Source organism: Ursus americanus, chromosome 22 (assembly GCF_024610735.1).
Source record: "Ursus americanus isolate L20-20 chromosome 22, mUrsAme1.1.p, whole genome shotgun sequence".
In the NCBI taxonomy this organism is placed as follows: Eukaryota; Metazoa; Chordata; class Mammalia; order Carnivora; family Ursidae; genus Ursus; species Ursus americanus.
Genome location: NC_142148.1, coordinates 23,552,940 through 23,568,503, shown reverse-complemented (window position 1 = coordinate 23,568,503; position 15,564 = coordinate 23,552,940). Strand labels below are relative to the sequence as shown.

Sequence of the window (15,564 nt, the reverse complement as noted above, 5' to 3'; positions counted from 1 at the left end):
ACCATCATTTCCGCCATAGCTTACTGGTCACACAGGCCAACTCTGGTACAATGTGAGAGAGGACTACAACAAGTGTGAATACCTGGAGGTAGAAATTTGGGGGGGGCCATCATGGAGTCTGGCTATCACACACGAGGTAATCACATCAAGCCCATTTTCAAACATCATCTATAGGCTGACAGATCCCAATTTTACATCTCCAGCCTGAACCTCTTCTTGGGTTTCACATTTGCATAGCCAGTTGCCTTAACGTTGTCACTCGAATGTCTTTAAACTTAATATGGTGAAATCTGAACTCTTTATTTCCTGCCTCACTAAAATCTGCTCTTCCCTCAGTCCACCTCATCTCAGTAAATAACACGATCATTCACTTGGTTGCTCAGGACAAACACCTGCTGTCCTGAATCATATCTTTGAATCCTCTCTTGCCTTCATATCACATATCAACACTATTAATAAGTTTACTCCTAAAAGTATTACTAGAATCTATTACTTTTTTAAAGAATCGAATCACTTTTCGCCACCTTCTTTGTTACCACACTAGTTCCAAGCCACCACCATCCTGCTTAGACTACTGCATAAGCACCCTTCCTAATCATTTTCCCTGCTTCACCTCTTGCCCCTACAGTCAATTGCCCTCGCAGTATCCACGGCAGTATTTATTAAATGTAAAATAAATATAATCACTTCTCTCCTGGTTTAAAAGTCTCTATTTTCTCAATATAGTAAAAACAAAATCCACGTGCTAGTGTGGGCTACTAGGGCTGGTGAAGGATCTCAAAATGGCTGAGCAAAAACTTGCTCTAACAGGTATTTAGGGGCACCTGGCTGGCTCAGTCGGTAGAGCATGCGACTCTTGATCTTGGGGTTGTGAGTTCAAGCCCCACACTGGATGCAGAGATTACTTAAAATCATACACACACACACACACACACACACACACACACACACATTCATAAATAAGGCATTTACCGAGTAGTCCTCTGGGAGATCCTACCCTGAGACCAAAAGGCCACTGCTAACTCCCTAAAGTCCTGGAATGAGACCCCTACCATCAAGCTAGCTACTCTACCTAAGAATCCACCTGCTATTGATTGGACTTACACAAGGTCAATGTGGTAAAGGCTGGCTTGGTAAATGACTTTGAGAAGTTTAATGCCCTGAAGGTTCCTGTGCCAGGATGCTGAAGAAAAAAGATGTGAAAAGTCGTGCTGAGTTTTTGTCTCTCGCCAGGACTGAGGAATACAAGAGAGCTGGAGAAGATGAAGAACATAATTCCATTTGATCAAATGACCACTGAGGATTCAAATGCAGTCTTCCTAGAAACCAAATTAGACAAGAAATATCCCAACTGGCCTCACCAGCCAATTGAGATTTTATAAACTTGAGTCTGGGAGGAAGCTCTCACCCTCATATTATAAATTCTAGACATTAAAAATAATTATACTAAAAATAGATAGATGATAGATAGATAGATAGATAGACAGATACAGATAATCTGAACTCTTAATCAGTCTATAAAAAGTGTTACATAATCTGACTCCTAACTTCTCACTACTTGTCTTTAATATTTTCCTCTTTGCTCATTCTGCCTTAGCAACACTAAGGCAGAATTTATCCAACTCACAAATGCCAGCCACATTCCCAAAGCAGAGCCATCATATCTGGCTTGCCAGCTTCCTTTAGATCGCTTATTCAAATTTCACTTCCTTGGACTGCCTTCCCTGAATACACTATCTAAAACACTGACACATGGATGACCATCACTCTTTATCCCTTTACCCAGCTTTATTTTTCTACATGTACTTACTTATCATTTAACTGAAATCCCACTTTTTCTTAACTTTAGCTTTATGGAAGTATAATTAGTATAAAATAAACTTCACATATTTAAAGTATACAATTTGAAAAGTTTTGACCTATGTATATACCCATGAAACCATCAACCAAGATAATGAATATATCCCCATTCCCAAATGTTTATCAATTTTACAGTTCATCCCAAAGAACCAATTGTGTTTCAGTATTTTTCACTATTGTTTTTCAGTTTTCTGTATAACTTGTTTCCACTCAGATCTTATTTCTTTTATTCTCCTTACTTTGAGGTAAATTTATCTTCTTTTTCTAGTTTCCTAAAGTAGAAACAGGGGTCATCAGTTTGAGACTTCTCTTCCTTTCCAATATAAGCATTTAGCACTATGTATTTCCCCCAAGTACTGCTTAGTGACATTCCACATATTTTGATAGGTTGTGTTTTCATTTTCATTCAGTTCAATATACTTTCTAATTTCCCCTCTGATTTCTCCTTTGATCCATGGGTTATTAAGGAGCATGTTACTTAGTTTCCAAATATTTAGGGATTTTCCAGACATCTTTCTGGTATTTATTTTTTATTTAATTCCATTGTGGTCAGATATACTTTGTATGATTTCAATCCTTTTAAATTTATTGGGCCTTGTTTTATAACCCAAAATATGGTCTATCTTGCAGATGTTCCATGTACACTTGAAAAGATTATGTATTTTGTTGCTGTTGGATAGAATGTTCTATAAATGTCAAAGAGGTCAAGTTGTTGACATCCTATTCAAGGCTTCTACATCCTTGTTGATTTTCTATCTGCTTGTCATATCAGTCCTTGAGAGAGGGATAGTGAAATCTCTGACTATAATTGTAGATTTGTCTATTTCTCCCTGTAGTTCTGTCAGTCTTCATGTATTCTGAAACTCTGTTATCAGGTGCATAAACATTAGGATTGTTATGTTCTCTTGAGGAAGTGACCCCTTTATCATTATGAAATAACCGTCTTTACCCCTGGTAATATTCTTTGCTCTGAAATCTGTTTCCTTTTTACTAACTTACTGTTTGTTGCTCTCAGAAATAAGTACCATGAGGCCAAGGACTGTGTCTTGTTTTGTATCCCTAGCACCAAGCAGCATAGCTGGCATTTGGTATATACTTAACAAATCTTTATTAAGAGAGAAGGAAAGGAGGGATTGGAATACATATGTAGATACAGAGCTAGGCACTAGGAATACTTAATGAAAAGGTACCAGTACTTGTTCTGAGGAACATATAACAGGTAAAACAAGTACAGAGGCAATTTCAAGAGTATGATATAAGCCATTAAAAGTATAAGCACAAGATGCTTTGGAAGATGTTCAGGAAGAACACCTAACCGGTCTAAGGTGATGAGGAATGGTTTCTAGAAGGAGGTAAAATCTAAGCTAATATCTAAATAGTAAAGCCAATCACAAAAAGAGGGGAAAAAAGCCCTCCATAAAGAGATGACAAAATGAGCAAAAACACAAAGGTAAGAGAGAATATGGTGTTGGAGCATAGTGAAACTATGTGAGAACTCTCTCAGGGGGTTCTTGTTCTGTCTAGAAAACATTCTGCCCAAGGATGACTGCACACTGAGCCCTCACGGCTAGTGGGCTGCATTTTTATATGCCCACACACATCTGTTTCCAATAGCCGATTTGTGTGCTTATTAAGAGTCTTAAATTGACCCTGTTTCTGCTAGCAGTTCTTATTATTGTAGTTCAATTAGATAGTAATACAAACTAATGAAATATGAATGCAAAAGCCAGTTGTTATCTCCATGAGAACCAAGCTGAATGCTTTAAAAAAAAAAAAACAAACTAGGTAGAAAAAGAAAGAGAGAGAGAGAAAGAAAAAGAGAAAGAAAGAAAGAAAGAAAGAAAGAAAGAAAGAAAGAAAGAAAGAAAGAAAGAAAGAAAGAAAGAGAGAAAGGAAGGAAGGAAGGAAGGAAGGAAGGAAGGAAGGAAGGAAGGAAGGAAGGAAGGAAGGAAGAAGTAAGTTAGGAAGTTAGGAAGGAATTGTTCCCAAAGTAGGTATGACAGAGACAACTGTAAAAATGAGGGGTTAAGAATTCAAATAGAGAATTCCTACTTTAAAATGATATAACCAACAATAATGGGGAGAGGACAGTGGACAGAAATGTGGTTAATGTAAGCTGGGCCCACGCGGCTTTGTATGCCCCCTAGGGTGTTTGGGTTTTATCCTGAGTTAGGTGGTGAGTAAAGGTACTAAGCAGGACACTGACAATATCAGATTCACATTTCAGAAAGACGACTCTAGGGCTGCAGAATAGAGAGTAAAAGAGCAAGACTGAATGGAGAAAGACTTGTCGGGAAGCTGTTCCTGGAACCCAAGCAAGGGATGATGGTGACCTAAGAATGATTTTACTATTTTAAGAACTAATGTTATGCGTTAAAGAGGATTTTGTGGGCTTTCTAAGAAACCAGCATTGCTGATACAGTTTTCATGGGAAAGCATGTTCCAAAGAACCAATTATATGACGATTAGCATACAACTTATTTGTGGACTGGGAACTGTTTACAATTTATTTGCCAATAAAAATGGTAACTTCCACAGAAGTCTCATCTGCTTCCCCAAATCACAGTCTTAATCTGGATCATTTCCACTGCAATTGTGAAACCTCCTTCTTATGCAGAGGACATCTAAAAAAGGTCTGTTTCTAAATATGATTTTCAAAAATAGATCTTTTCAAATGTTTGTACAAAACAGAGGTTAGGCTTTGGTATTTGTGACTATAAACTACTCTTAGTACTCAGAAAAGAAAACAAGAACACTTACTTCATGAAATACTGCTCCAGAATACGGAGACACTCCCAAGTCCAACAGTGAGAGGCCTTCAACCACTGAAAAGTAAGACATCCAAGTTCACTCTTACTTCAGAGACACATGCAGATGGCCAGAGACCAAAGCGTTAGATACTCCCAGAAACAAGAAGGGCCTCACAGTTTGTCCAACCCCCTTAACCTCATCCCCACCAAGTGGCTTTGAAACTTGATTTGAACACCTCAGATGATGCGGAACTTTTTTCCATACAGAGCATCCCTTTCCACTGTGAGGCAGCTCTCAGGAAAAAGTTTTATGTTAGACTATGAGCCTTCTCTGATGTCCTTGTAATTTCTACCGACTCTAAGAAGTGTTTCCTTTATATATATTTTGCCCAATTCCCCCAAATAATATGACAACAAATTGGAAGCTGGTAAGAGATGCTGTCCCCAGTGAGGGGAAATGGGCAGTCACTTTCATGTGCTGCTTGAGTGGCGTGTGTATTCTACGGGGAAATATGTACTTTTTAAGTATGGGCCTTTGGACACTGAAATGATTATTCTTATGGCAATTTATCCTAGGGAAATAACTGCATGTTCCTTACGGTGCTCAGAGTACTCAAAAATAATCCCAATGTCCATTAATAGAGATTTACCTAAATGAATTAGGATATATACACATGTGTATGTATAGATAGATAGGTAAACACTTTATAGTTAAAAATCATACTGTGGTATAAATAATTGAATAAACAAATACGTGGAAGAGAAAAGAAAGCTCTTCCTCACAGAGATCTGTAAGTATCAAATGTGGGAGGAAAGCTGGAAATAGAAAATCACCACTTCGCAGACCCCACAGTAATAGTGGTGAACGACAAGACTGTCAAGGGATACTAAAATCAGAATGTAAAAATATGAGAAACCATATTTGCAAGAGGAAAAATACTTTCATGTGGACAAACTTGGCATTCACTACCTTAATCGTGTGGCCAAAGTTCATATCAGCAGCAGGATGTTGAACGGTTCACACTATCAACATCAAGTACCTCCTGAAGGGATTCACGGACATGGGGATAAAAACACGTCCGTGGTCCTTAGGCCAGAAATGTGGTATCCTTGCCAAAAAAGCATAACTCCAATCTAACCAGGAGAAAACACAGGCAAACCCAAATCGAGAGACAAAATAACCAGCCAGTGCTCTTTAAAAATATTAAGGGGCGCCTGGGTGGCTCAGTCGGTTTCAAGTCTGACTCTTGATTTTGGCTCAGGTCATGATCTCAGGGTCATGGGATGGAGCTCCAGGCTGTGCTCAGCAGGGAGTCTGCTTGAGATTTTCTGTCTCTCCCCTTCCCCCCCACGCCCGCACACGTGTGTGTATGTGTGTGTGTTCTCTCTCTGAAAGAAAGAAAGAAAGAAAGAAAGAAAGAAAGAAAGAAAGAAAGAAAGAAGAAAAGAAAGAGGAAAAAAATATTAAGTTAGACATTAAATAAAATAAATAAAAATTTAAAAATACAGCAACCATCTGGGATGCCTGGGTGGCTCAGTCAGTTTAACTGTCTGCCTTCAGCTCAGGTCATGATCCCAGGGTCCGGGGATCAAGTTCCACATCAGGCTCCCTGCTCGGTCAGAGTCTGTTTCTCCCTCTCCCCCTGCCTGCTACTCCCCCTGCTTGTGCTCTCTCTCTGACAAATAAATAAAATCTTAAAAAGAAAAAAAAATACAGCAACCAACTCTGCTGATAAGATTACAGAAGATGTTTGGTTTCTTTACCTTTTCTTCATTTTCTGAATCATTAGCAATGAGCATTATTTCATAATTATTAGAAAGAAATAGGAAAATTAATTTTAAAAGAAACTGAGTGAAGGATAAGAAAAAATATAAAAAAGACACACAAAAACCTACAAAATGTATGAGCTTATATATGCCCAAAATATCTCAGAAGTACACATGTGAAACTGATGTACATAAGAAACTGGTCCCTCCAGGGAACACAACTGGGTGGTTCTAGGAAAGTGGTGTGGAAAGGTGCCTGTTAATCATATAGCCTTTGGCACCTTTGATTTTTGAAACCTGTGATTGAATTACCTAGTCAAAGATAAATAAAACAAAATCAAAGTTACAAAGCCTGTTCCAAAAAAACTATATATTTATAATGAGTGGGCCTTAAATATGGCTTTAAACTTACGGACTCACCCTAGAAGGAAACTTAATCAGTTACACAGTTCATCCGGGCTGTAAAATAAAACAGACCCCATTGCTCAAGACAGCTATCACTGGTCCTTATACTAGGACCAAAAAGAAACTTCCCCCAAGGAAGTGTAACACAACTATTAAACCCTTCACTAACAGCTTTACTGGAGACCCAAGGACATGATTCATCAAGCCACTTCACAGGGTAAATCCCAACCTAAGCCAATGGCATCCTACCACACAGCAGTAAAAGCAACTCAACAGAGGATCAGTAAGATGCTGTCCAGGGACATCAGTCTCCGCTGGTTTAACCCAGAGGCAGATTCTTCAGTATGTAGCTAGAAGAAAAGATTGTCTACTTTTCAGGCAATTTTCTGAAATGTAACTTCTCTCAGATATGCTTTTGCTGGATTGGATATTGTACACCTGCGAATTTGTGAATGTGTTCTCTGGCAAGTACTTGGAATATGGCTCTGCCACCTTGATGATTAACTATGACCTCATATTACTTAACAGATCATTGATCTGGGGGATGAGTCAACCTCATGTAAAAACATTTTTTAAAAAACCCACTGCCATTTACTACCACCATCTATAACATTAAAAAGTGTAGGAAGACCATAAACTCAAAATATTTTCACTTGAGCACACTGATCTTTCTGATACACTTTCTACATGTCCTTATCTTGGTGCACATGATTGAAAACTTTGGCGTGGTCTACAGTACATTTGGGATCATCTGAGTTACAGAGTAACAAAACCCTCTAGAATATAAAAGGGAATCCACTCCATGTATAAAAGAATAACCAGGGCCCCCAAATTCTAACATATATAACAATGTCCTAATAATATTTTGCTGGGAACATTTTAAAATAAAATGCCTGTTTGGGGTAAAAACCAAAATACTCAAAAAAACAAACAAACAAACAACCCAACAAAGAACCCACAGCTTTAAGCCATTCTTCTTCCTGGAGTACCCCCCAAAATAACACCTGTGGAAAGTGCACCAGAGAAATTGAATAAAATTTCTGCTTCATGGGATTCTTATCCAACAACTAATGCTTCAGAATAGTTGACCAACGGATGCCTGGGTGGCTCAGTCGGTTAAGTGTCTGCCTTTGGCTCAGGTCATGATCCCAGAGTCCTGGGATCAAGTCCTGCATTGGGCTCCTTGCTCAGTGGGGAGCCTGCTTCTCCCTCTGCCTGCTCTGCCTGCCACTCCCCCTGCTTGTGCTGACAGATAAATAAGTAAAATCTTAAAAAAAAAAAAATAGTTGACCATAAAAACTAATTATTTCCAACTATTCTAAAATATAAGGGTTCTTTTGATAAATGTCTCAACTTTTTAAGATTTAATTTTTAAGTAATCTCCACACCCAACATGGGCCTTAAATTTACAACCCCGAAGATCAAGAGTCTCATGCTCTACTGACTGAGCCGCCAGGCACTCCAATAAAGTGTCTCAACTCTTAACTGATAAATCCCATGAAGCAAAAATTCTTAGTTACCTTGATATACTTTTCCTATGGGCGATCATAAAAGCATATCATCTAGCAAAAGACAAACATTGTCTTTGAGCTCCCCGTATCAAGAAGGATATGCATTCAGCTTGTTCGAAAGAAGTGGTATCCTTGTATTTCTAATCCAGAAAGTAAGATACAGTGTCATTCCCATAGCAAAGAACACACCTAGCATTCAGATCTTGCTTTCTAAATACATTCTCCAATAAAAGAAACCAGGGCTCCTTGGAGAAGTGGTTGATTCCAGGGCTGGACAATGGAAAATATGAGCTAAGCCTAAAGAAAGCATCTTGTGGTTGCAGAAGTGTCCCAATGACCAAAGATGGAACAATTTGAGCATCAAAATAAAGATAATAGATTATAATCCAGAGGATAAAACTAAATACCTATGAACTCATTCAGGTATAAAACAAATGACTGAATAAATAAGGAAGAAGGGACAACTCTTCCTTAGAGAAGAATTCCAATTCATAAGTGAAGAAGGAATGAGGAAAAGAGAAAAGTCACCATTAGAACATCACAGTAATGACTGGTGCTGGCAGATCAACCCGTAAGTGCAAAAAGTAGTGGGCAAAAACTTAAAGAGAAACAAGATATTTACAGAGCCCCGACATATACTCCCCAAATAGTTATGGATTAAAAAGGGAGAGTAACTTTACAATGGAGAAACCAGGCAGATACCATCATAACCAAGGGATTAAGGATAACATCGCCAGTAATAAGACCTTTCAATATGATGTACTGCCACCCAATACATTGAGAGGATCGCATCACTTCAGTGGGATTCTTCTCCAAAATCCATGATCTCAATCTAACTATGAGAAAACATTAGACAAACCCAAATTGGTGGACATTCTACAAAATACCTGACCAGTATGTTTCAAAAGTGTCAAGGTCACAAAAGACAAGGAAAAGCTGAGGAACTCTCGCCGATGGGAGAAGAATGAGGAAACACAACTAAAGGCAATGTGGCATCCTGAATCAGATGCTGGATCAGAAAAAAACGGTGGGAAAAACGGTAAACTCTGAACAACTACAGTTTGTTCAACAGTATTATAACAATGTTATTCTCTTAATCTTGACCACTGTACCATGATTATGCAGGACGTAAACATTATAGGAAGCTGGGTGAATGGTATACGGATCTTTCTGTACTATCTTTGCAAATGTTTTGTAATTCTAAAATTATTTCAAGTAAAAAGCTAAAAAAAAAAATTTGTGGTATCCAGCTGCCAGATACAGGAAATACAGATGATGCAAGAACATGTTAAACTGCACCATGAATATACATTCAGTCAAATCTGAACTATAGGAAACTACAGGTCAAAAGGTCTGGGTTCTTCAACAGATAAGAAAAGGATGGGATGGATGGGGACCTTAAAGATTAAGGGAGACTTAAAACACATATAAAAACTTTTGTTTAGGGGCAAGACTAAGCTGTAGTGACTAGGGACACTCATTTGAGCAATAAAACGAAAAGAATATAAAGATGGCATGACGATATTATGTAAGTCAGGATAATAGTTACTTAAAGAAGGGGGCAGAGGGGGGCTGTAACTGGGATGGGGCATATAGAAAGGCTTTTGGAGTAAGTGGTAAAGTTCTGATTCTTGATTTGGATGATGGCTACAAAAGTGCTTGCCTTATAATTCACTGTTGTGTGACACACTGTTGTGTGAGGCTTACTAATTCTCCATTTTAACAATAGAGGTTTTGATTTTTTTTTCAAGTTGTGCTATCAGATGTGCTCTTCCTGACCCTGACCCTCATGGCTATATTGGAGGTGGGTTTCTAAATAAGTGCTAATAGCTTGGGTTCTACCCTGAACTGAAGAAGCTAAGTCTGTACTGATTCCTAATCACTAGGTCAAGGCTGAGGAAAGACCAAAATATGATTAAAAAAAAAAAAAAGTTCCAAAAGTATTTCCGACAGATTTCTTTTTTTAAGATTTTATTTATTTATTTGACAGAGAGAGCAAGAGAGCACAAGCAGGGGGAACAGCAGAGGGAGAGGGAGAAACAGGCTCCCCAACGAGCAAGGAGCCCGGCGTGGGGCTCCATCCCAGGACTCTGGGATCATGACCTGAGCCGAAGGCAGACACTTAACCATCTGAGCCACCTAGGCGCCCCCCGACAGATTTCTACATAAGATGGTATAGAGTGAACTCTGGTAGAACAGCAATGCCTAAATACTGACAGCTATTCACATAAAACATCATCTATGTGACTTCATTTCTCTGTGCTTCCATTTTCTCATCTATAAAATGAGGTATTTACATGTAGGGCCATTTACATCTTAGGGCCTTTATGGTGATTAGCTCTTAAACATATCTAAAATGTTTCGAATGGGGCAGTCATACAGAAAGCGCTACATCAGTGTTAGTTATTATTTTTATTGGACTGAGAAGCACATGCTTGCATTTGCCAAGCAAGAAATCTGTATAAATTTTAGTTGGACTATCAAATAAACTGATAGGTCTGTAGAAATGAATGACACAGAAAAGATGTCTTTCCTCTTATAATGGATATCTGTTATTTTCGCCTCCCAGCATCAATTTCCCCCTCTTCTAGTAACACCACTGTAGTTTTCCTATGGGATACCACCTTCTTCCACAGTTCGGGAGGTTGCCCCTCTCCAAAGAGGGAGGGAGGGAGGGAGATATATATATATATCTGTAGATATATAGATAGATAGATAGATAGATAGATAGATAGATAGATACGGCACATGGTGTTTACTACAGCAAGAGGATATGATTAGCATCAGCAAAGGGGCACAAAATAAGCTTTAGTAAATTTTTAAAGATCAAAATAATATAGGGGCGCCTAGATGGCTCAGTCGGTTGAGCGTCTGCCTTCAGCTCAGGTCATGATCCCAGGGTTCCTGCGGAGCAGGGAGCCTGCTTCTCCCTCTGCCTGTCGCTCCTACTGCTCATGCTCTCTCTCTGCTGTAAGTGAGGAAAACCATCTGCGGGTCGCCTGTCCCTCTTCCGTTCCTCCAAGCCATCCTTTCCAGCGAAGCACTGGCCCATGCAGGGGCTGCACAGGTACGAACAGACCACAGTACAGTTCCGGGTCGTCGGTTTTCTAGAAGCCCCTGTCCTCTCTAGTACTCACTGCACTTGGCTTCACTGAGCGCGAGCCCGAGCCCTTTCCACGTAGGACTGCCCGGCACTTGTGTCCCTGCCTGGGCTGCTCTGCGGGCCTGAACCTGGCTTCACACACCAGGCACTGCACTAGGTATATATATCTGTAGATAGATAGATAGATTTTTTTTTAAGTGATCTCTACATCCAATGTGGGGCACAGACCCACAACCCCAAGATCCAGAGTCGCACACTCCACCACTGAGCCAGCTAGGTGCTCCAGAGGTAGAAAAAGATATATGACTTAGGCTGACCACAGTAATTGGCTTAAGAATTGGAATATTACCCGAATAAGTTCAATGTAACTCAATTCCAAGGCTTTTGCTATGCTTATTGAAGAACAGTCACCCTCTTTCCACTGGACCTGATACTGTAAGGATATAAAAGTCAGAGGCTATTATGGGCCAATCTTGCCAATACCCAAGAAGAGCCCTCCTGAATACAGTCAATGCCAAGATGGAGAAAGAATTAGTCTTGATGAGATCACTGAGTCTGGATCCAGCTAGGCCTGAAGTCAGGATCTACCTTGGATTGTTCTGTTACATAGGCCAGGAGGTTTACTTTTTATTATAATTCAGGCAGTTTGAGTTGGGATTCTGTCATCTGCACATGAAAGAACTGACAACATGGCAACTTAAAACCCTTCAGATATTTGAAGACAAGAATTGTCCCCTTCAATTATACAACCTTTCATTTAATCCTATTAAAAATCAGTCCTTGAGGGGCACCTGGGTGACCCAGTTGGTTAGGCATCCCACTCTTGATCTTGGCTCAGGTCATGATCTCAGGGTCCTGAGATCAAGCCCCAAGCCAGGCTCTGCACAAGACATGGAGCCTGTTTAAGATTCTCTCTCTCCTTTCCTTCTGCCCCTCCCACCCTAGCGGCCACATATACACACACTCTCGCTCTTAAAAAAAAAAATCTGTTCGCCAACCAAAATCTATTTGGATCCACGGCCCTTCACCCAAACTACTAGTCACTCAAAAAACTCATGTGAAATGAATAAATAATGAATGTCATGTGAAACCAGAAGGGCTCCTATTTCAATATTTTTTTAAATGCCTGCCTTTTAAATTCAATCACTTCCTTTTTAAAATATCCCATCTTAAAGTATACTCTGAAGACAAGTGATACTTACAGATGTTGTACCATCCCTCTACCCACTATCCCTGCTTAAAACAGGACAAATAATTATCCTGACCCAATCAGATTCAGATGGGTGACTACCAAATCTCACTCTATAGTTCTGACACTGGCCCCAACCTCCCTACCTAAACCTCTGAATATCATACTATCACCTTACACACACATCAAACTTACTGCTGTCCTTTCTGACTCACCTATTTCAGTCAATATCACCACTGTTCTCCCTATTATTTAAATTCAAAAACCTTACAATTAGCTATTTTGGCTTTCATTTTTGTGCTAAGAGCTTCAACATGGGTTATCTCATTTAATGGAGTACAAATTATAACTTCCTATTTTACAGATGAGAAAACTGATGTTGGAGATCACACAGATATAAGTGGCAGAGGGAAATAAAGACTCAAACACTTTTAAAGACCCCAGACCTGGGGCACCTGGGTGGCTCAGTTGTTAAGCATCAAACTCTTGATCTTAGCTCAGGTCTTGATCTCAGGGTGGTGAGTTCAAACCCTGTGTTGGGCTCCATGCTGGGCATGGAGCCTACTAAAAAAAAAAAAAAAAAATCCCAGACCCTGTGCTCTTAATCACCATACTACATTGCCTCATCTTTGGATCCTTCACCCTGTGCATCCTATATGTAACCAGAGTTTATATTTTCTTTTCTTCAATATTTATTCAACAGTATCAAAGCAACTACTCTATGCCAGGCACAAAGGATTCAGGAATGAATAAATCAGTTCTGGACCTCAAGAAACTCACAGTACAGTGCGGAAACCAGATATAAACCAATAATTATGATAAAAAGTGAGAAATGCTCTTAATAGAGGTATGTATAAAGTGCTAAGAGAACAAAGGAAGGAGGGCCTAATATTGCCCCGGGGCTTCTGGTATCCAGAAGAAAGTAGGAACCAAGTGGCTTCAACCCAAACAATTCAGTTTGTTCAACAAATAATTATATGCAAATATTATATTCAAAGATTATCAAGCCTAAGCTCTCACCATCACACAGAAGAGTTACTACTACCTTAATTACCATCTGTCAATTGGGAAACCTGGGTATATTACTTAACTTCTCTAAATCTTAGTTTCCTCATCTGTAAAATGGAGGAAATAACACAATCTAACACAGAGAATAACTGGAGGATAAAAGAAGCTTACCATAGTCTTTAATATATAGCATTTTAAATAATATAATAATATATATTATATAGAATTATTCATAAAACAACCATTCATTATGCCATTACCCATTCCAAAATGTCTATGGGGTAACATCCGAACTCTAGCATTTAAAGTTCAATGACACAGGTGCCTGGGTGGCTCAGTTGGTTAAGTGGCTGCCTTCAGCTCAGGTCATGATCCTGGAGTCCTGGGATTGAGCCCCACGTGCGGCTCCCTGCTCAGAGGGGAGTCTGCTTCTTCCTCTCCCTCTGCTCCTCCCCCTGCTCACGCTCTCTCTCTCTCAAATAAATACGAAAAATCTTTTTAAAAAGTTTTTAAAAACTATTAAGTTCAAGGACACAAAGAGTACTTCTGGGTGCTCTTACTTCTGTAATGTTCCGTTTCTTGATCTGGGTGCTAGCTACATGAGTATCCACAGTTTGTAAAAATTCATCGAGCTCTACACTTACTGTATGTGCATTGTATGTATATTGAACTTCAGTAAAAAAGTTTTTAAAAGAATCTTTAAATTCTGGCCCTCACCTAACCTGTATCCCATTTCTCCCCCACTCTGTACATTTCGCACTCCTCAACATTTTCTTGATCCTGTTTACCTTCCTCTACCTGGAACTCTCCTTTCTCTAATCTCCATTTCCAAATTCTACATCCTTCAACAGTGAGCTCAAAGCCCACATCCTTAGGAAACTGGAAAAAGAGAGGACACTTTCTTCAGCGTTGAAACTCCAAGGAAGGAACTGGATGTACAGGAAGAACATTTTTCAAAAAGGATTATAACTATCTGTCTCTCCCACTAGTCTGTGCATACTTCAGCACAAACTCTTATCTCATTGTAGGCGCTGGTAGAAAATAGCGCCTGACAAAAATTTAAGAAACAGTAGGAAATGCTGCACTGCAAGTCCCAAACTGGGAACAGGCGTCTAAGCACACTCACACACTCTACTCGCTTAGGCAAGTTTGGTCCCCTCACTTGGGCCCCCCCCCCCCCACATACCATACCATACCATATCCCAGGTGCGATCCCTCATCAAATCCCTATCCCCTCTGCAAATCACACTCCATCTAGCATTCCCTTTTCTGATACCTATCCTTCCTCAGACCACGCACCTCTGCTCAGGAACCGAGGGGGACACACCCCCTCAGCTCCCTACAGCTCAGGTGAGCCAGTCCCTAAGGCCCAAAGCTCACCCCACAGTCCCACGACCCCTCCCTTTGGCAGCCCCGCCCTCAGGCCCCGCCCTCCCGCCCTCTCCGAGGAAGCTAGAGCGGGTCAGTTCCCTCAGTATCTTGAGCTTGAGGCCACTGCCCCCGCCTCCCATTCACTGAGGCCGGGAGAGCACAGGCGGGGCTTGGCCACCTACTCCAGCCAGTGGCCTCACCTCTCTTCCAAGAGCTCAGTGGGGACACCACCTCCACCCGTTCGGAAATGAATTCGGCCAGACTGGAGCGGAACAAGGCCGCCCGCACGGTCACGGCCACCACCAGCACCAGAGCCAAGGGAGCCGCCATGATAGCTGGGGCGGGCGCGCAGGCCGGAGGGAAACGCGAGGCGGAAAAGCTTCGCGACCTGTGCGCCACCCTCTGTAGTTCCGCGGTCAGGCGCGCCTTGCTACTGCCGCCGGAGCGCCCAGACTGGGGACTACCGCTCCCAGGAGGCCTTGCGGCGAGACCGGGCGGGACGACGTAGAGCGGGACGTCTCAGCTCGCATCATAGGGTTGGGCGACGTCTCGTAAAGTAGCAGGTGTATTGTAGAAACGCTCGGTGCTGTCGAAAGTAGG

General features: G+C 40.7%; 1 protein-coding gene across 3 annotated transcripts in view; it reads right to left on the bottom strand.

Annotated features, from left to right (window-relative positions):
* Positions 1–15,330, bottom strand: part of PIGU (phosphatidylinositol glycan anchor biosynthesis class U) — a 79,952-nt gene extending 64,622 nt beyond the window's left edge. The window contains exons 1-2 of one of the 3 annotated variants that reach the window (XM_045806489.2): positions 15,165–15,330; positions 4,621–4,685 (exon numbers count right to left, since the gene is read on the bottom strand). In XM_045806489.2, coding sequence (XP_045662445.1) covers positions 4,621–4,685; positions 15,165–15,294 — 195 coding nt within the window. In that variant the 5' untranslated portion in view covers positions 15,295–15,330. The remainder of the gene's footprint in view (positions 1–4,620; positions 4,686–15,164) is intronic. The other 2 variants (XM_045806499.2, XM_045806507.2) reach the window with 2 other exon arrangements.
* Between the last annotated feature and the right edge of the window lie 234 nt (positions 15,331–15,564).